General features: G+C 44.8%; 1 protein-coding gene across 1 annotated transcript in view; it reads left to right on the top strand.

Annotated features, from left to right (window-relative positions):
• The window catches only part of LOC311356320 (protein diaphanous homolog 3-like), a 235,268-nt gene that overhangs the window by 74,303 nt on the left and 138,096 nt on the right, over positions 1-22,869 (top strand). Inside the window, 9 exon segments of the mRNA XM_084476091.1 lie at positions 4,469-4,605; positions 6,202-6,307; positions 9,996-10,106; positions 10,798-10,916; positions 11,688-11,804; positions 15,839-15,957; positions 16,530-16,594; positions 16,932-17,036; positions 19,320-19,634. Coding sequence (XP_084332217.1) covers positions 4,469-4,605; positions 6,202-6,307; positions 9,996-10,106; positions 10,798-10,916; positions 11,688-11,804; positions 15,839-15,957; positions 16,530-16,594; positions 16,932-17,036; positions 19,320-19,634 — 1,194 coding nt within the window.

The following is a 22,869-nucleotide window of genomic DNA, read 5'->3' as shown; positions in this document are numbered from 1 at the left end:
TTTCATATCATACTACTTGATTCTCTCCGTTTGTACTGTAGTGTATTTTTCCCTGTTCCGGTTATTGATTGGCGATGCATTTGTTCCGTATACTCAAATGCATCTTTTTAAATGTTTATAAAAGGCTTTATCGATGGGGGATTTGTCATGATCAGATGTTAATATCGTCATAATCAAACAGATCGGAGCTCTGTTTGATTTTATAGATGTATTATATTAATCAAGGCATATTATTTTAATCCTCCCTTATAGTGTATTTAGCTATAAGTAGCCTATCTTTCCTGAGAAATTGAATGAAAATGCTGACAGGAACAGAAGAGCATGTTGTTTTCATATTGTGAATGTGAATCTGTTTGAAGAGTCTCATTTAACGGAGATGCTGTGCCTTGCCTCTTTAGCTATGGTAAGCCCTGATAAGCCAATGAAATCTTTACAAGCGTATACACCACACAATAGGTCAAAAACAATTGGGCCTTATTGTGCTGCATTTACAAAAAAATATAGAACATACGATTCTAAGGTCACTCAACGATGGGTCTGGCCTGAATCTTAGTCGAGGACACCCCTAGATAATCAAAATCACTTCAAATATTGTTCCCTGACTATGATGCATTTGATGCAAATACTACTAAAACTCTCTCTACATCTTTCATCATGTGTAAATAGATGTGTCATGTATTTGTCATCATATACCTTTTATAAATAAATGCATTTAAATGTATGAACATGATGATAGCAGGAGTGAGACAAGCGGAGGTGAGACAGCAGGGGTGAGTCACGAGGAGTGAGATACCATGGGCAGAAGTATGCTCACCCTGGGTTTAGTGTACTCTTTGCTCCAGTAGCAGCAGCATGGGATTTGAGCCAGCAACCATCAGATTACCTGCAAGGAGCCGGTGTGTAGCTCGGCAGGCCCTGTCAGCCTAACTCCTTGGCCCTCCTGTTCACTGAGTCTCCCTTAGTCTGTGTTCCTCCGTCGCCGAACACGCAGCGCTCTCATGTAATCCAACGTCTCTACAGGCACCAGCCCCTCTCCCTGCCAAGACCTTTCCCTGGCTCCTCTGGCATTATGGGATAGCTTTTACCCACAATGCCGGAGAGGGCAGGTGTTGTCTGCCAGCTGTCTGAGCAGCTTAGAAAAAGGGGGAATAAAATTGACAAAAAAAGGAAATGACAAACCCTGCTATATGTCCCTGATGTCATGGCTGTGTCGCTACAGCCTTGATGCTTAAAGAGGAAAAAGAAAGCAAGCCTAACCATATCAATAAAATAATACCGATTTTTCCAATTGACATTTGACAATTCATTAAAATGAAAGATTGTTATTTGCAATGGCTTAAACAGGGTTTGTTTAATCTGTAATTCCCAGCAAGCCAATTGCTGAAGATTTTGCAGACTCTGGGGGTGGAACCCGTTGGGCTGGGAGTCACCCTAAACACTCCTCACAGTGTGGAGGACTGTTGGTCCTGCCCCTAACAACCCTCTGAGCTACTTTCTGCCCCCCTGGGCTTTGCTTCTTGTCGGCCCTCCCTGTTGAGGTTCACCAGGAGGAGCCCTGTCACCGGGTCCTAGTCAGAGCCTGTCCAGATCTCTTGTTCTTATAGTAGAAGGATGTCTGGCTCCAAGTGGCGGTGACTGCTGACCGGTCAAGGCGGTTTGGAGGGAAGCAGGCTAGTGTAGAGCCTAATGTCCCCCCTCTCATCCAACTGGACCTTGCAGTAAGGAATCCATGTTGCTCTCCCTCACTCTTGATCTCGCTCTCACTCTCTTTCCTTTCCTCTTGCTCGCTCGTTCTGTCTCTTTCCCCCTCTCTGTCTCTCTAAATACATGTAGAAACTGTGGTGCCCACTGACAGGTAGAAGATGTAAGACAAGCCCTTCTTATTATCCACCAGAGAACCAAGGTCTGCCACACTACTGGGTTCGTCCCCCCCCCCCCCCCCCCCCCCCCCCCCACCGGAATGTCACACTTAACTGGGACCTGAGGGTCAGGGAACACAGAGTTTTTACCAGAGCTTCCAGCAGATTTGTTTTGCTCTGACCTTTCTGTTGAATATCACACATGGACAGGTGTACATTTGCATGTCTCTTTGTCCTATCTCGTGCTGGTTATTTTGTTCCGCTACGCTCGTTGCCTGGCGGTTGCCTCATCTTCTTCCAAGGATTTCTGTGCTTTTGTTTGAGTCATTCTTTCCACCCATCAATTTATTCAACAGGCATTGCTTCAGTTCTGAAACAAAAAAAGAACTACCTTGAAATATTTCAGAAACTGAATAATTGAATAAAAAAATAACTTGGTTGCCTTGCCTTTTAGGTTTCACTGTTTACCTGCAATTGATTCGCGTTCAGTCGTGTAATTGAACGGCCGCCACACGGCCAGCCAACCATTTGCCTTTGTTGCTACCAATGATGACTGCTAATTATTCAGGAGTCCCTCCTGGCCTGCTTGACAACACGATTTCCATTGTAAAAACACGCCGAAACTCACTTGCTTCTCTGAGAGCGAGGTCCAGAGTGAGGGAGAGCAAGAGGGATTCCTTACTGCAAGGTCCAGTTGGATGAGAGGGGGGCTTCCCTCCAAACCGCCTTGACCAGTCGGCCGTCACCACCACTTCGAGCCAGACATCCTTCTACTATAAGAACAAGAGATCTGGGGCCTCATGTACAAAGCTTGATTACGTGAGAAAGTGCAGTTCTCCACGCAAACTAAATGCCTGGTGGCACATAGAGGCACATCAGCGCAACAACATTAGGCCTACGCGATCACGATTCATGAAGTAATATTGCAATATGAGGCTAGTTCAAAGTGGATTTTAACGTCGGGATGTGTGATCTTAATTGCACTTCAATCATTCGTTATTGTTGTCGAGACGCATAATGTGACACTGTTGTTAGGCTAAACTTAAACAGACCCATAAAACTAAATTGTCAATATTGGAATTAAAAGGAAATTAAAAGGAAGCCCCAGCAATATTATTTTCAGTGATTGCTTGTTTATTAAACTTTACATATTTTCCGGAGCACGCATGACATCTGGGCTAATTGATCTCTCTTCACGCATTTGTGGTGAAATTCTTGACTGCAATATTATTATGTGATGTTGAATGGAGTAAGCACAAGCCATTGTTACTTAAAATCAATCCATCAATGAACCAGTCGGCCAATTTTGAATTATGTACATATTATTGACACCTTGGGTGTACGGGAACAATCGTCAGCATGCATCCAAATAAATGAGTCATCATATACCTTTAAAAAAAAAAAAAAAAAAGGTATATGATGTAAAGCATGGGCAAAATGTGGCTATAGTGTGTGTGTGTGTGTATGTGTGTGTGTGTGTGTGTGCAGTGTTGGCCTTGTTAGAAGATATTCAAAATGAACGGGTGTTCCGCGACTATTATGATTTTTTGGCTCATGTTGATGACTGGCTTATCAGCCGATTCGGATTCCCAAGAGCTATCCTCTTGGAACTATGTATTTCTCCTAACTATGGCACTACTGCAGGCCTATTTATACAAATTAGCATATTAAATGAGGGAGGAGACTGGGCAGAGAGTCTGGCTTGTGCATGTGCGCTCAATTTCACGTTAATTGGGATGTACAAAGAGAATCTGCGTGAAATCGTGCTTACGCAAGCGCATCCAGATTTTTTTGTGCGCAGCAGCTTTCCAGATTTTGGCGTCCACAAAGTTTTAGTCAGAATTCCACGCAAGTCTTAGTACATGAGGCCCCTGGACAGGCTCTGACTAGGACCCGGTGACAGGGGTCCTCCTGGTGAACCTCAACAGGGAGGGCCGACAAGAAGCAAAGCCCAGGGGGGCAGAAAGTAGCTCAGAGGGTTGTTAGGGGCGGGACCAACAGTCCTCCACACTGTGAGGAGTGTTTAGGGTGACTCCCAGCCCAACGGGTTCCACCCCCAGCGTCCAGTCCGCAAAATCTTCACTAATTGGTTTGCTGGAAATGACAGATTAAACAAAACCGTTAACCTGTTTAAGCCATTACAAATAACAATGTTTCATTTTAATGAATTGTCAAATGTCCATTTTTTTGTTTTCTGTATTTGTCTTGAATGTTGTCAGGCTTTTGCTACTGCTATTTGGAGTTGTCTTGGACTTACCATTGCTAAAGGATAAATTAAACTCCTGTAATCATGCCTACACTAATTTAGTTTGATGAAGTTATCGATGCAAGTATCCAACATTAGTAGCTGTCACTTGCCCATTGCAGATAGATTTGACCAATTTAAGGTTAATAATTAAAACCATGCTTACAATAGTAGAAAGTTTGAAAGTTACAAATACAACTACATAAAATATACAGAACACATGTCTATAGTATATGCACAATAAGTGTAGGTGCAAAAATAAATAACACTATTGACAGTAAGGGCAGACGTATTAGTGACGTGTCTACCTGTCTTTTGAAACTTTACATGAAGTGTGACTTCTATTCCATGTGTTTGTCTCCAGTATGGCTTGGAGCGTATCCTGGGCGAAGAAAAGTCTCTGGCTCTGTTGGCCTTGGCGATCGAGCCCAGCCAGTCAGCCATGATGACGGACGCCGTCAAGCTTTTGTCCGCCATCTGCATCGTAGGCGAAGAGAACACGTAGGTCCTTCCTCTCACTCTTTTCATCAGCAGTCAATGACAATCAACTTTTGCGTTCAGATGGGGAATATTATAATCAATGGAAGGTGCCCCACTGACGGTTTGGCGATAGGCTTGATTGCTCCGTCCAAACCAAAATAACAATTCTACATGCCAATTTCACTCATAATTATTGGCATCCTTTGTACATGGATTGTTTTCTGACTACTGTGTAATCAAGTGTTAAAGGCTCTGTAAGCAATATCAATTGGTTCAATTATTAAAAATAGCTCTCTATTCTGACCGCCATCACTGATATAGAGCGTTTGGTCGGTTACATGGGTTCCCGTTCCCAGTTTATCCAGTCAGGAAAGTGAACTCCACAAAGCGGCGTGCATGCACGGAAGGAAGCAGGATTTCCATGTTGACTGAAAATGGCGGTCAGGCGAAGCTTCAAGCCCTCCCAAGGACGGCTTACACAACCAAACCCGCCAAGCGAAAACAAAAAGGCTGCTGAAAATAAAGAAGAAAAGAAAGTTGCCAGGAAAAAGAAGTCCTGACATGGGAATGAGGGAGGGCAGTACTAACTGCAAAAATGGACCGGAAGTTAGCCAAAACGTCAAATTCGCGAACAGCGTCTTTAATACATTTGTCAATGGGCCATGTGGCCATGTGGAGCACATATGACTAAAGTTGATGGCGATGTGTTGAGGCATTTCTAGTGGAGCCCTGGCGTAAGGCTACGGCAGCATGGACCCTGCATTACCCAGATGGTCCCATAGCGACACACTGACATTGTCTGGTGCTGGTTTAAGTAAATGAATTGCAAAGTTGTTTTGGTAAAACATGCACTAATGGCCCACCGCGTGGGCGTGATCCGGACTGAGCCGTATTGAGCCGTACTCGTCTCACAGTACTCCTCCGTTGGGGTATTGAGGCACCTGAAAGGGTGCCGGCAAGTTTGAGCTACACAGGTCCGTTGATTGGTCGACAGAATCGTCCCTTCCGTGCGACAGGGGGATAATAACAAACAAACACAGTACCTGCGAGGTGTTTCTGGACAACGGCGAAAGCTTAGTTTATTGAAGAAAATGTTGCGCAAAAGTTTGACATCCTTCTTGGACGTCCTACATTGTTGCTCTTTGTTCATTGTGCATGTTCTTCTTTTTCCTTGGATTTATTAGCAGGCTACACTGTGTTGGGCTGCTATGAGATCACAATGCTTATGTAGCTGCCGTGGCTATCGCTGTCCGGCTTAAACCCCGCCCTACCATAAGGGTAAAATGCGCCATAAATGACCAAATAGTAAACATGCAATAACAACTTCGCCAAGACTTTTACTCAAAACGAATCGTAATATTATGAACAATTTGACAATGTCAGTGGAAAGTAACCATCCCAGCTGTTGCAATTCCAAATTCAAAACATTTTGCGTTGGAATTGCAGAGCTGGAATGGTAACGTTCCATTTCTCCAATGTAGCATTCTGACTTCTCTATGCTCAGGGAGGTCCAGTGAAAAGGAGGGACCACGGGGATTGAAATTCACAGAATATACACCAAGACCCACAAGACATTTTTGTTTGTGTTTTACTCGTGTGTCTGGGGTTCCCCTGTAGCTTGGAGAAGGTGCTTGAAGCCATCACCACCGCCGGGGAGAAGAGAGCCGTGGAGCGGTTCACGCCCATCGTACAGGGACTCCGAGACCGCTCCGTACAGCTACAGGTGAGGTGAAGGGCTTGAGGATGTGTTGTGCCCGGTGCACCGGTTAGGTCGTGGTACCATGTGAGTGTGTGTGGTTTTACCAGAGGATTGTTGTAGCAGGTGCGTGTATTGTACCAGGTAAGTGTGTTGTCCCATGGGAGAGTGCTGTACCAGGTGAGTGTGTTGCACCAGACGAGTGTGTTGTACCTTGTGATTGCTTTGTAGCAGGTGAATTTTGACTGGACCAGAAGAACCAAACACATCACTATCGCACTCCACTTACTGTGCTCTTCTGCCTCATTCTCTGTTCTATAGGAGTTGGAAATGTATCTGGTACAAACCTCATGGTACTGACTATAAAACCCCACTTAAAACACTGGCTTAAATCCGCTCAAAGCCGCATATTGTATCCTAGTGTAGTGTGTTGAATAAAACACGTCAATTATACATTTTTCAGTGGTGCAATTGGCTGTAATGGCTGTATGGAAGGCATGAAATGTACATGTTGGTCTGTTGTCATGGTTAAGCATATGTGAGCCGTGTGTTTTCCAGCAGTACTGCTGGGGGTGGACGGGAGCCAGTTCCTGCTTAGACTGGCTTTCTAAGTGGTTGACAGCAGCACAATTAAAAGCCAGGAGACCTGAGCTGGCACTGCCATGTAATGGCTTGAGTTACTTGTGGTCCAATTAGCATTTCAGCCACGTCTCCGTCTCGGCTATTAGCAAGCTACACAACCATCTATAATGCAGCAGGAACCCTGCATAACCTAGCCGCTAACCGCTAATTTAAACAGAGGTTGTTTCATTACATGTGTGGCATTAAAAATAACTGGAGTATAGGCATTTTCTCTATCCACTCATATGTATTCCTCACTTTCCCTCGGCTCTCTTCGATTTTTCGGCTCTTTTAAACTGAGTGTTCCATTACAAGATTTGTGTTTGTTATTTCACCTCAAGATATACATTTCAGGAATGAAATAGAATCATGGTGTTGTGAAGTCTGTACAGAGGAGAAGTTTCCACGTGATCTTGGGGTGCTGTTGGTTTTGAGGACTTTTCCCTCACTGCTGCTGCTGCAACTGTCCACATTATTACCATTCCAGCCACAGAGAGCTGAACCTAGTTACTTTCAATTGAGTTAAACGAGTTCCTCAAATCCCTCACTGCTCCCTGATAATATTTACACAATCCCTACTCCCTGATATTATTTACACACAGTGAGGGGAGGATATCCTGTGGGATAATGAGGGTTTGAGTCTGCTGCACCGGTGTGGTGTGTGCTGACACACATTGCTCGTTGCCTGGTGGGCTTTTCTCCATTTAAATAGATGACCCACAGCAATCTAGGAATTTACAACTACCATATATTATACTACTGTTATCATTTCTCTTTATGCATTCCTCATTTCCTTTCACAATTTCTTCCTATTTGTCTTTTCTCATTTCTATTCATGCTCTGATTATATCACAACCTTTACTTGTAAGTTGCTTTGAATGAAAGCGTTTGTTAAATTACTAAATGTAAATGTATTCCTTCGCCCTTCATCTTTGTCTCTTCATGTATTCCTCCTATTCTCTTTATTCTCCTTATTGGCAATTCCTCTGCATTTTACAACACACTAATTCATCTTCTATGTGTGATGTTCTTCTCTGTCCCCTCCTTCGGCTCAATCTCTGTCTCTGTCCCCCCCCCCCTCCTCTTCGTTGCTGTATTCATGTTGTTTGTAGCATTCTGCTGCCTGTAGTGTTAAGAGTGTTTTTGAATGCGTCCTGCTGTAGCTGGCACCAGGGGAGCGGATATGGGGGAGGGAGAGTCGCAAGGGAGGTGGGTCAGCGGGGGTCCCTTGATATGTAGAGGAGGGATGACTGAGGGTGGAAGGGGAGGCGAGGCACCAGTTGTGCATGCAGGAGATGAAGACAACAAAAAGGGAAAATGAAAACGGCGGGATGTTTTTGTAAAAGCGCATCGCTTCTCAAATATTAATGCCTTAATTAGGGACAAGCAGAGCCAGAGTCTGTAAACAGACAGATGTTTAGTCATTAAACCACAACCTTCCTTATTACCTTAACCGCTGGACGTGATTTATTATTATAAGTATGTCTGGCAGCGGGTGCTTTAACGGTATACATTATTTATCCTATACATTATATAGGCTCAGCTTAACGCAAGCGTTCTGCACTTTTGAGACAATGTTTCACACCCAGGGATCTGGTCCTTTCAATACTAAAGCAAGCCTCTCTCACTCGATCTCTCCCCCACTGCCACCCTGGCTTCCTCTGTCTCTTTCTTTGTCTTTTTCTCTTGCCCGCTCTCTCCCATGCTTACTACTGCCCTCCCTCCCACATCTTTTCGAGTCCCCTGTTCCCAGTTCTCCCTCCCTGGCTCCCATCTCTCGGGCTGGTGCAAGGAGCCCAGGAGAATCTCATTGGTTAAGAGCGTGTAAGATTGAAGCGTGGACCTTCAATTTTCCTAAGATTTGAGAGCATTTCCCTGTGAAAACTGTAATCCTCGCACATCTCACTTTAGCCCAGCTATGTGGAAGTGTTATCTTTTAGAGAGAGAGAAAGGAATCACACTGTTTGGTGTGGTGGTTGACTCTTTAATTGAGTTGGGCTTTGGAAGCTTCATTTCAAGGTATTCTTCTGTGACAAATGGAAGAATAGAGTAAACAGTTAGCACAGACCTATGTCCTCCATTTGAAGGCTTCTTTTTAACTCTCAATCATTTCGGAGTGTCATTGCACAAGAATACAACTTTGACAATCATGTCATCCTTCCTATGCTATCCGTCTCTCATTCCACAAATGAGTGGATCACTGTTCAATAATTGATTGAAAAAAAGTTCAGTTATGTGTTCGCCAGGCTCAGGTCTGTATAGCCCCCCTGGCTATACAGACCTGAGCCTGGCGAACACATAACGGTCTGAGCGGTCCTCACGTAGAAACACAAACTCATCGGGGAGAGGATGAAAATGGCTTCCAGAAGAGCCAGCATGCCTTAAACGGACTGTTTGGTTGGGCTGGCCTGCGCGTGCAGTTGTTGCATTAATATTTAAATCACCATCTTTAGTTGACTGAAGAGAAATGGATGTACATTAGTTATGGTTGTGTGCTTTGGCTCTATGCTCATTAAGAATGCATGTGCCGTGCAACTCATCTCCCCCCTAGACGGATTCAGCTTTCTTCTCCGCCTCCTTTGTCTTCTTTCTTTAAATATCGTGTTTTTTCTTTTTCTGTGCTCCGGCCACCCCTGGTTCTTTGTTTTTTTGTGTTTGGTGCGGTCTGTGTTTGGATGAAACCCTGGGGTTCTTTGTTCTGTTCCCTCCATGTTTCGTATGCTTTTGGATTTTCAGGAAATTTGCTTCTGCGTTCTCTCCGTCCATGTCAATTAGTGTGGTTCTCTGCCTTCATGTTAAGCAGTGTGGTTCTCTCCCTCCATGTGAAAGCCATGCAGCGTGGTGTTTTCTGCCTCAATGACTGGTTTGTGTTTGTTCTGTGTGATTGTGTCTGGCGCTGTTCTTGATGGTTCTTTCCATGAATACATCCATTTATCTCTGTTGATTCTTTTCTGTATTTATATTGTATTTGATCCTTTATGTTTGTATTGGTATATGTAGTTGACCCTGGACCTGAGGCCCTGACCAGACTGTGGTGACTGTAGGGTTTTGTTCTCGTGTTTAACCTCCTCCTCTGTCTCCTCGGGGGGTCCAGGTGGCCTGCATGCAGCTCATCAACGCCTTGGTGACGTCTCCGGACGAGCTGGACTTCAGACTGCACCTCAGGAATGAATTTATGCGGTGCGGCCTCAAAGAGATTTTACCGGTGAGGCCCACTTCACCGTCGCCGGCCCGTGCACACGCACGCTACGTTAACACACTCTCACCTTGTATTAATATTTAAATCAGATGTCCACTTGAGTGAAATATTGTGGCTTTGCTCTGGCAAATAATTAATGAATCCTGGAGGAGCGGGCACACATCTCTAAGCCCACAGCTACCCACCATCAGAGAGCCAATGGGATCCCTGTCTCGGGGCCTTCCCACAGACGCACTCACCTGCTGTAAACAATGCCACCGGCTGCCAAGAAAACAAATAAACGAAGGAGTGAAGCTGAGCTGTGGCGGTATTTCACGGGGGGCTGTGTGAGATGAAGAGACTCCTCTGATTGAGGCCTGCCCGCTGCTAACGCTTTGTTTCAATGTTGATTAGTCTCAAAGTTTAATCAAACCCACCACATCTCTCTCACTCACGCCTTTGCCTTCAATATCTTCACTCGCGATGTCTGACGTTATTTACTCTCTTCATTCCCTCTCTCCCTTCTCTCTCATCTTCTCTCTTCTCTCCCTTCACTCTGCCCCTCTTCCTTCTCATAACGCTTCTCTCTCTTCTCATCTCCCTTCCCTTCTCCCCCTCGGCACTCTCTTTTCATCTACCTCTCCCTTCTCTCTCGTCCACTCTCCCTTCTCCCTCTCTCTCGCTCTCTTCTGCTCTCCCTTCTCCTCCCTCCCTGAAGCACCTGTCAGCCACCAGGAATGAGGCGTTGGAGATCCAGCTGAAGGTGTTTGAGGAGAACAAGGAGGAAGACATGATGGAGTTCTCCCACCGACTGGAAGACATCCGCTGTGAGATCACATATCCTTTCCTTGTGCTCTTGCCACACAGGGCTGTACACTTTGAAGCCCGAGGCACTGTCTCTGCAGTTTGGAGTCCATTAAAAACAGTGCTCACTGTGATTTTATGAGAAAATAAGAACACAACAGCCTTGTTACCACTACGTTGATTTTAAGTCCCCCTTCATGCTTCGTTCCAAGCTTAGTGAGTAAAAACAGGGGGGCAGGGAGATGCTGCTCATAAAACATTAACCAATCCAAATAACGCATTACACACACACACACCACATTCCACAGTCATTTATAATTCCCTTTTGTGTGTTGGTCCACTCTGGTTTAATGTAGAAGGTATTGTGTATATCTACTTTTATTCAACCAGGACTGTCTCTGTGAGTTTACTTTATTTTAAAAGTGCGACCTGGCCAAGAACACAGCAACATTATAAAACCAAAAACACATAAACGTTTCAGATGAGGACAATGTGAAAAGGACAATAAACTCTCACACATTAATAATCCACAATAATTTAAGTATTGTGCAGGACCATGATCCGCAATGTCCTAGTCCTTAAGGTCAAATAATAATGCATTTTATTTATTTACTTTCAGGACACTTAATACAAGATATAGACAACAATAGTTCAAACAGCGTCTCTGTACATGGAGACGCTAGGAACAGTAACCAACGGGAGAGGGAGAAAGACAGACAGGTGGAAACAAGACGGTTTCAAACGGAGTCACTGGTGTATTTAACGTACGCTCCACATATCGTGTTGGTCCTTGACTGGGACCACTGATGTGGGGGATGTGTTCAGCGTGGTCCATAGCATGGCGAAGGACTCCAGTGCCGAGAACTACTTCCTGTCCATCCTGCAACACCTGATGCTGATCCGCAACGACTACCTGGCCAGGTAACCACTGGCACACCCGGGGAGGGGGGGATTTTATGTGTGCTGGAGTTGTGGTGTTTGCACACCTTTGTGTGCCTGATTGAGAAAGACCATTGCTTTCAACAAAAACACACACACACACACACACACACACACACACACACACACACACACACACACACACACACACTCATCTTTAAAATCAAGTATGCCGTGTGAAGTGTTTATGGTCTGACCCCCTTCCGTGACCTTGACCAACAAAGAGAAACGGCCGCTCTTTCATCTCCGGGTCATCCTTGGCCGAGGCGGATCTCCCCTCTCTCCTTTTGAACAGGGCTCTTTTCAAAGGCTCCTTTAATGTGTGCGTGGAGCGCAGCATGCCACTGCTAAACCGCGGCTTAATCAAAAGATGAGCACGTGATTTGGGGAATATGAAACGTAACACCCGCCGACACTCCCATGGCGGGGGGAAAAACAACACGCGTGTTCCCTGTTCATTAGTCCCCCAAACGGCTGATTAATATCCCTGCGTCTGAAGCCATTAGGGAGAAAGAGAGTGGAGACGACAACACAGCACAAACGCACGCATGCGCACATACGCGCACGGGCACGCAACTCTCTCTGCTGTGACACGGGGACTTGGATGGCAAAGACTATCCAGAGGGAATGCAGAGATACTCTCTCGTTATTAGTATTATGATAAAAGGTATTTTTGGTTGATGATTATCTGCTGTTGTTGTGCTTTGGGAATACCGCCAATACCTTAGGTGCAAACACGCACACACAAGACACGCAATGATCAAACACGCAATATGTCGCATGTACAATTTAGTTTGAATTGTGCCGCAACCTTTAAACCAGGGGTTCTCAGACTATATAAGGCAGGGGACCCCCTCACAGGGCAGAATTTCTTTCAAGGACACCCTCATAACTGCGACACATCATATAGGCTCTTATCTATTTGTTCTGTTAGATGCTTTTGAACTATTTTATGCTTCAAACATTCAGTGCTAATACCACAATAGTGTTAAAGGGGACATATTACACCACCATCGATAGATGATAGAAGATGGATGGATAGATGATAGAACCATCTATCCAGCACACATCTAGGTGGACACGCCCACCTGTGATGTCAGAAGCGGCACATTTTTAAAACGGCTTGTAATGGCTAATCACACTCACAACTGGTGGTATAATATGTCCCCTTTAAATAATCATTTTATTGCATTTTGGCATAACTTAACAATATGTAGATTGATTTTTTTTTATGAAATGTGTGTACCAATATTTAGGCCACATACATACCAATCGATTTGGGACTTTTGGTAATTCATCACAGCAAATAACAATGAAAGACAGTGACAACAATTAGTGCAAAAAACATTGATGTAACAGACAATATAACATTGCACAAATAAACTCAATGCATTGAGAGGCAATTGTTTTAGTAGGTAAATCATGAATCATAGCTAAAGTGTGTGTGTGTGTGTGTGTGTGTGTGTGTGTTCAGGGGAAGGGGTGGGTGAGCAAGTAAAAATTAACTGCAACAACAGTGCAACAATAGTGAAACTGGCTATTTGAAGTATAGTGCTAAAATACAATGAAAATGCACGTCTGCAGTAACAGGCAATACACAGAGAGAATCAAACTTTTTGAGAAATACTTTATGTATTACGGAAATATAGGTTTAACCAATGTATGTGTGTGTGTGTGAGAGAGAGAGAGTGTACAATTAACTGTAGCAACACAGTGGAACACAATGTAACTAGTGCAACATCAACTCTTGATTGAGCAGATCAAGTAGTGTTAACAGACAATAAAAAAAGAAGAAGTTTTTTTAGGATTATTTTTTTTTTTTCCCCCACATATTTTGTAGCAAATTCTTCACGGACCCCCTGGCAATGCGCCGCAGACCCCCGGCGGTCCTGGGACCCCACTTTGAGAACCACTGCTTTAAACCAGTGCTGCCGGTTCCAAGTGTTCAGCTGGCTAACGTAGCGTAGTGATCCCTGTTGCTAACACTGATGTACAGCGCTGAGAGAGCGCTGCTGCTCAGCAGACCCCATCCTCTCCGCTGTCTCTTCATTGTCGTCCACGGCTCCAGGTCACTGCCTCACATGTTCCCACACCTGCAGCGCGTCCGGCGCTGTAATCCTCTCAGGGACGTCTTGTTATCCCCGAGTCCACCACATCCTTAAATTGAGTCTGTCGAGCGCAGCGGCTTCCCATTAGACTAAGACACAAGTCCTAACAGGTATTATTATCACCAGGTGCTATACACACGGGACGAAAGCCTCTTAAAATGTTGAACTATGAAATAGGTCTAGTTAAGAACATGATTAATTCATTGAGATGTATGTGTATGTATATCTGAACTTTCCCATCCCGATGTGTGGAACCAGAGTGTAATTGAGATCCCTCTCGTGGTACGTGATGTAGCGCATCAGTCAGAGGGCTCTCTTCTACAGATCAGAGCGCCAGCACCAAGCCAGTCTTCTAACATATTCAGCCGCTTCTGTGAGGGGTCTTTCACTGCCTATTTGCTAGTTTCACAGAATAAACGCACATCTCTTGATCATACTCACCTCCAGAGCATGACCGCAAGCGGCCATGTCGGTGCGATTCTGAACCTATTAACATACCTACCTGGACTGCCCGCTGTGTCTCCAATCCCAGGACTTGATCCCAGATATCTTTTAAGTCAACCCAGCCTTACCCCCCCAACCCCTTTCCACCTCCCGTTCAGGCAATTCTCCCTAACTGCGCCTCTAAAAGACACGAGCGACCAACATCGGCAGCTACCTCCACTGAATCTCAAACCTCAACCTGCACACTCATTATTTTAATCTTTAATTAGTTGTGGACCGACCACTGCGTAGGACGCGTAGTAAGGTAAGCTGAACAAAATAAATCAATTGAAATATGAACCGCGCCACCAGAGATGAAGGCTGCTTTATGATAGCGTCCAGATACCTCACAGCGGAGTGATGGACGTGGCTGCGTGGGGCGGGGTAAAGGGGGGGGGGGGCGGTGGGACGGAAGGCCTGCGGAACACACGGCCACTTGCTATGCATGCAGCCGCGGGCCTTGGGCTACTGTCAGATAATGAGGGAATCAAACTAGCTCACCTGGATCTCCCACCTCACAAGTCCTCCCCCCCCTCCCGCCTCACAGCATCCCAAACACACACACGCGTACACGTACGCATACGCGCTCCCTGCTTCACACACCGAAAAAGACAGATGCACACACGCATGCAGACACACACAGACAGAGGATACAGGCACAGAAGCATGGAAGCAGACCCAGACACGTATATATAATTTTTATTATATTAATGTCATGTACTTCACCTGCTGTCACACCCATATTTCCCATCTGGAATAAACACATCTAATCAAAATAAAGTTTTGTCGTGTATATCATCATATATATATATAAACAGCTATATTTCCTTCACTGTTCAGGAAGTACATGTAATGCCACATACAACACAAACCGTGTTGCTATTGTTGGAGCAGATCTACTATCCTGAACTGTGTTTGTGTCAACTTTAGTACACCTGCTTTCACCAAGACAAGCATGGCCCTTTTCATGTGCTGTTTGTTATTCCTCCCATTGTAGTAATACCGCACAGACAACTTAACTGTTGAAGCTTCAAAACATCTCCCCTTTCACCTCGCCAACAAACAACGTTGCCTTGGATCGTGTTTTTTGATACGGTAGTGTATTTATTGTGCTGCTTGTCACACGGTACAGTGTGTTGAACATCCTCTTCATAGCCGAGTGTGCAAAGTGGTGAGGCTTTTTGATAGTGGTGCACCAGCTCCTTCTGTGTAGTGCTGCTAACCCGCTGTGCCAACGTTGTCACAGGAAATGGGCTCTCTACCGCTGTCAGACACATCAGACTGGGGTGAGATGTTAACATACAGGCTCTTCCTCAACACAGCTCCTCTTGCCTCTCTAACAAGGTCATGTGTCAGAATCAGCTCCAGGAATACTGCCGGACCTGATGTGTGTGTGTGTGGTGTCTCCTTTGTTGTTCTCTCCAGGCCTCAGTACTTTAAGATCATAGAGGAGTGTGTCTCTCAGATCGTCCTCCACCGCAGTGGAACTGACCCTGACTTCTCCTACCGAAAGCGCCTTGATGTGGACTTCAGCCACCTCCTAGGTGAGCTTAAACACCTCAATAAGCTACCTCCTACCTACCTTAAACACCTCCAATAAGCTACCTCCTACCAAACGTAAAGGACAATTCCGGTATTTTGAACATTGGGCCCCCTTTCTGGTTTGTCTAGGATGTGTTTTATTTGTCATATTGTAAGACTCATTGCTCGTTGACCGGAAACGGAAAGAGGGGCTGGTTGTAGTCTTTTACCTCGGTTCTAACCCTACTGTTGATACGCCGAACCGAGCGAAGTTTCCGGTCCGGTTTCCGTTTCAATGGGATTTACAAAATACCAAATAAAACACTACAGAATTTCTGAAAACAAACGTTTAGGGTTAGGACAGGTTTGTGAATGCCCATAGATTCTGAAGAAGGCAGGGGCGATTCTAAATGAGCCAAATAGCCGAGACAGGACCAATAGTCAAAATTTCGGTGTCAACCACTCTATTTCATCCTAGACAAATCTGAAAGGGGGCTCAATGTTCAAAATATTGGAATTGTCCTTTAATTAATATAATATATACACTTTATATATACTTGTGTGTGTTGACATTGTCTCCTTTGGTGTTTTCTAGATGTGTGTGTGGATCAAGCCCGGATTGATGAGTATGAGCAGAGAGCATCAGAGCTGGCTCAGAAAGCAAGTATAAGTCCAAATATTCCCAAAATATATGTCTATGCTCCTAGTGTAATTTGAATACTGCTGGGGTTTAAAGACACATTTAAATGGCTGGCTCCTCACACCTGAATCGAGTAAAGACTTAAAAATGACTTCACTGTGTGTTTGTGCTCCATTCCAAGTGTAAACAAATGGAGGCAGCCTAATTTCCACCCTAACATGAACTGTATTCTGTAGTTCAGGAAACAACTCCAGTAATATTGTACTTTTAACTACGTCAGTGATACACATAGAATCTTCCCATGGTCAGAGGACCTTTGGGAACACTGTTCTGACCACTGTGTGTGTGTGTGTGTAGTCCGAGGAGGACTTCCTTAGCAGACAGGAGACCCAGGCAGAGCTTCTGAAGTGTGAGGAGAAAATAACAGAGCTCACCACCGAGCTACAGGCCTTCAGGACTCAGGTATACCCGGCTCTCTGGTTATCTCTATCTCTGTTTCTATTTGTGATGCTCTACCTCCCTCACCGGCTCTGTTTAAATATTAGTTCCATCCGATGCTGCTTTGACACTGTCTGCCTCTCTCTCTCTCTCTCTCTCGCTGTGTGTGTGTGTGTGTGTGTGTGTGTGTGTGTGTGTGTGTGTGTGTGTGTGTGTGTGTGTGTGTGTGTGTGTGTGTGTGTGTGTGTGTGTGTGTGTGTGTGTGTGTGTGTGTGTGTCTCTCTCTCTCTCTCTCTCTCTCTCTCTCTCTCTCTCTCTCTCTCTCTCTCTCTCTCTCTCTCTCTCTCTCTCTCTCTCTCTCTCTCTCTCTCTCTCTCTCTCTCTCTCTCTCTCTCTCTCTCTCTCTCTCTCTCTCTCTCTCTCTCTCTCTCTCTCTCTCTCTCTCTCTCTCTCGCTCTCTTATTTCTATATATACATATAATTATCAGAGCTACCAAAGCTATAATCAAAGGAGTTTGAGTCGCACTGTTTTCCTCCTTTGCTGCAGGTTGTACAGCCCTGTGTATCTATATGGTAATATTAGGATGTACATGTATGTCTTTCTGTTTGACTGTATGGGCTGTGGTGGGGCGTTGACAGCGGGTCCCCACTGTTCTCCTGACACTAAGTCTAATGACATCCTCCGCCGCTTCTGTCCGTTGCTCCATTCCTAATTTTCTCATTTCTCTCCCATGAGGGGGAATTGTTCTAAAAAGCAATTTATTCTGACACCCCTCTCTGCTTTCTCTGCTCGCCTCAGCAATGGAGGCCCTCGCCTCTACACAGTCTCCCCCCTGTCTCCCCCCCATCCCCCCCCCCCCCCCGTCTCCCCCGTCCCCCTCACACCCTGTCCCTGGCTGCGTCCGCATGGCGAGATAACTACTCTCTCCGAGAGCACCAGGGAACTTCGCTTTTATTTTCCAGATAAGTTTTCAATTTGGGAAAGTAAACGGTGAGAGAATACTCAAATAGTGGAGACTCAGATGGCTGCAGATACATTAAGCTCTAGTGGCTACGCTAGCACACAAGCCGCTCGCGGTCTCGCTGACTCTCTCTCCTCTGTGTTCGCTCTTTCGCTTTCGAGCTCTCTCTCTCTCTCTCTCTCTCTCTCTCTCTCTCTCTCTCTCTCTCTCTCTCTCTCTCCCCCTCCCTGCTCTGTGTTTGCCTCTTTCTCTCCTGCACACTCCGCCTATGCGTCTTGTTTTCTCCTTCTCTTCTCCGCGTTCTTTCTTCCATGCTTCCTCTTTGTCTTTGTCCTTTTGTCTCTGTATGTTCTTCTCTCTCTCTTGGCCCCCCGAGACCTCTCACTCTCTCGCTCTCTACTAATCCGTCTCTCTCTATCTTCTGTCTTTTTCTGTCTGTCTCTCTGGCACACACACAGCCACCCACCAGTGGTTATAGGTAGGCATCTCCCTGTGGAAGAAGGTACGGAGCCCTAGGCCTGACCTTTTGCGTTCGTCTTTAATCTAAAACTGTTGTTTGGATCAATAAGCCATTTACTCTCTACCATACCAGTTACAGAGCTTCCCCCGCTTGATAAGCAACATATTTTACCTTTTACAGATGAAAAGGTGGCCCGCACGCACACACTGCAAACATACGTTTACTTATCCTAATTAACAATAATATCTTTTATCATAATCACGTTCTAATTGTTTTTATCAGAATCACACGATACCATCTCATCATAATAACATAATCTTTCTCATAATCATCACATTATAATCTATTTGATCATAATCACATATAATCCCCTATCATATTCACAACACTCTTACAATTGTGTAATATTTTATAATTATCAAATTCCATCTCTCTATATAATTATATATAATTATAATCTCCTATCACAATCATATTACAATATATTTTACATCATAATCACTATATAACATAAAACCAGTATCATCTCCCTCATAACATATCATCACATCATACTCTTTCTGACTAATATACATATGACTAATATAATCACCATTTTAGCATCTTGTATCATAATCACAATTATAACAACTCATCATAATCACATAACACTAATATTAATCTCCCTCTCATCATAATCACATACCATCTCGTATCATAATCACATAATCTATCTCTTATCACCATTATAACCCCTCATCTTAATCCCAATATAATCTATCACTTTTCATAATCACAATCATGACATTGATTATCATTATCACAATAGTCCTTATCTAATCATCGCATTATAATATCCATCGTGTAATACTTACATTATAACATGAACCGTCTCCCTCTACTCAGTTTGGAGCTGCACCGGTGGCCGTGTCCTCTGCTGCGTCTCTTGGTCTCCATGGATCTCCTGCTCCTCCTTCTGCTGGTCCCGGCTGTCCTCCTCCTCCACCGCCGCCTCCTCCTCCTCCTCCTCCACTGCCTGGATGTGGTGTCCCACCACCACCGCCGCCGCCCCCTCCGTTTGGTGCTCCTCCTCCACCACCTCCTCCCCCTGGGATGGCCAGCCTCCTAGGCTCCCCCAAACCCCTGGTGCTCCCCTATGGCCTGAGACCCAAGAAGGAGTTCAAACTGGAGACCTCCATGAGACGCCTTAACTGGTCCAAGGTAAGAGCCTGGAGACCCAAACCCAAGACCGCCTCCTATCTGTAAAGGTCTCGAAATACTTTAAGCCAAATTGAAATAGGTGTTGTTTGCATAGGCTGCCCATGCATGTCCATGTCTAACACAGGGATTTGAACGGGGTAGAAATAGTCACTGCAATGTGTAAGCAGTTTGTTCGATGACCAGAGTCACGGAGTGACTGGACACAATCATCAAGGTGTTATTGTGGTCCAATTGTAGGCAGTGGTGTATTCGAGGGGCTTGGTGTCCCACTAGTTTGGATAATACCCTGCGTACACGGCTGTGATACGAGCCCAATATGCTGCCTTTGGTTCAGTTAAAAACCTGCTGTTGTGTCTCTGCTCACATGCCAATTCGGCTTTGTTTTAAGTATATTGATGTCCTTAGGTGAGCACTGTAGGGCAGGCCCTTTAGCAAGTAGAGGGTTGTTGGCTCAATTCCCTGGTGGACCTGAGACATGTGACGTATTCTAACCTCTAGCTGTTCTTCACTTGGTGAAGCTACTATAAATACAGTTTTTATCATTGGAATAGTAAGAGGCCCACTGCCACATTATTTTATTAGGTTGACAATACACAGATGAATACATTTGTTAAAGTAAGTGGAAAAACCGAACTAAAAAGTGTGTCATCCAAGTATTTTAAGTTCCCTTCGTTAAAGAAAGTCTGCGTGACGATCTGGAGCGTGTCTCGCTGCGGTTAATGTTGCCGTCCTCTAACTTAGCTTCTGTTGGGAATTGGCTCCGCAAACCTTACAGATGTTCCTGGCATCCGCTCAGAAAACTACTCTGCCTGCCTCCTCTGCCAGAAGTCATTAAGAACATTCTGGCAGTTTTCTTCATGCCGTGGTCCTATTGTTGGGCCGCTAGACAGTTCCTCAGCAGATGTTGCTCTTTCTCCGTACAGCGACTGCTACAAGTGGCATTAGCGTGTTGGGTGATTAATAATTGAATGTAATCGGTATGAGGCTACATATGTTTTGCAAAGGGGACCATATGCTTGGTGTTGAGGTGTAGTGGAGAAGGAAGACATTTTGGGCATTAACACTTTATTTTCTGGCAGGGCACGAGATAAGATGTTAAGATGCACAGCTGCCTGGCACGACGTCCCTCCCCGCTACACAGAGGAAGTTGTTCCGAAACTGGTGCAATTAGAAGGACCCAAGTTTGCTGTTTACCTTTGTGAACCTTTCGGTTCTTTTGCTGTGTTCCCAGCCTTTCCCAGAGCATAATTAAGAGGCACATAATGCAGGCTCCCAGCCTTTCATGTGTACACAGAAACAGATCAAACAACATAGCACTCGCAGCAACTTCAGCACTCTCTACATTCACACCTGTATGCTGGGCAACAGCCCATGTCTCACGATCATTTGTCTTTGGTGTTTTTCAAGCTGCAGTAGTCGGTGAAAATAGGCTTTAAATATACCATGCAATGATATTGTTTGATTCTGTCCTCTCCACGACCATAGGATGTTTGTATGAAGGATACTCAAGCCGTTTCTCAATACCAAGTACGCAGACTACGTTCTCGCGGACTTGGAAGTATGTACTTGGCAAGTCCGGACTTTCAAGTACAGACTTCCGAGAACGCGAGCACGCACCTGCAATTGGAACAGCAGCGGACTCGATGATGCATTCTGGGATATTTAACGGTCCCAAGTCCACACGAGTCACCTCCGATGCATCCTCGGTAGAACGGCCTCATCGAGAACGCATCGAGAACACTTCCGGGTTTTACGACAGTACTCGCGTACTTGGAATTGGAACAGTGCTTGGGCTACCACTGATGACGTTTATCGAGAACGCAAGTACACGAGAACGCGAATTGAGAAACGGCTTAAGTGACCTTTCTGCGTGTTGCAGTGTAGTAAGCCGCCACCACCACAGTCGGTTAAAGTAGGCCTCATAATATTGGATGAATTCAAATTTTGCTGAGGTTGAAAATCATTGCGCATATTTAGTAAGCATGACTCATAGCAGTTGGACATATGGGCTGGTGGTTAAGGCACGGTTATTTTCTGAAAACCCCTTCTTCTTCCCCTTCAGTAATTATGTGTTCACTGGGCAAACCAGAGGAGCATCAATAAAAATGTTAAACTGATGACATTTCTCTCCCTCTGTTTGTCATTCACTCTGCGTGTTGCTGCCTCCCCTCTACTGTCCTCTGAGTGCTGACTGTCATCACCTTGTTTTCACCCATCAACATCTGGTTTCTGTTCTTCCTCACGTTCAGTTTGATGTGCACCAAATGTGAAGTGCGCTTAAGGGGACAGATAAACATATATGCCATGCACACCATGTCACATGGAGCTTTTCAAAGTCAATAAATGAGCATTGTGGGACATGAAAGTCTAGTGGTTATGGTGTTGGACCAAATTCCTCTGGGTTTGAGCAATCCTAGGCATCCTAGAGCAAGGTGCCACCTTACCCCTATCTGATCCTTCTTGACATGTATCTGAATCCACTGCCAATTGCTTTTTAAAAAGCACATGCTAAATGACAAAAAAAGTTGAAGCAGTAATAATATTGACCGCCAAACACATGTTTATATTTCGGAAGGAATGTTGTCCATAATATAATAACCATTATACTCTGCATGGTAGCTTGTGGGATTATGTTCTGAATAGTTTCGCACAAAACTTTTGAGATATTAATTTAAATTCTTGAATATGTGTAGCCTTATAGAGCAGTGAAATTGGGGATATATCTGTTTCGCAATACTTTCCACATTGACATTTTGATGACAATCATACATCACAATGCCTTGATTTAATATAGCCCACGCTTGAGGCAGATCCGCAACTAAATATACCATTGATGGAATGACATGCCTACAACTACAGCTTGTGAATGTCAGTATACACACACACAGGCACACAGACTTTAAACTCAGTTAGCCATTTGCGCCTACAAATTAATTAAATCCACAATCTCATCATATAATTCACCCGCTCATCATGGATTCATACTTGATACGTGATGTGTGTGTGTGAGGAGCTCTGGAAGTTGCACGGGCCCTGTGTGTTGATGGGGGTGCTGGTTGTATGAATGGCTCTGATTGGCGCCGTTGATTGTGAAGTGGTCTGAGTGGCAACAGTGGTTCGATGACCACAGTCCGGTTTTATTCCTGATATTTCTGCCATGCTATGTATAGGTCTGAAGACTGGTGCAATCAGTATTAATTAAACATATTGGAGTGGGGCTTAATTAGCGTGCGTG

Source organism: Micromesistius poutassou (genome assembly GCF_964030765.1).
Source record: "Micromesistius poutassou genome assembly, chromosome: 12".
In the NCBI taxonomy this organism is placed as follows: Eukaryota; Metazoa; Chordata; class Actinopteri; order Gadiformes; family Gadidae; genus Micromesistius; species Micromesistius poutassou.
This window is presented reverse-complemented; position numbering and strand designations above follow the sequence as displayed.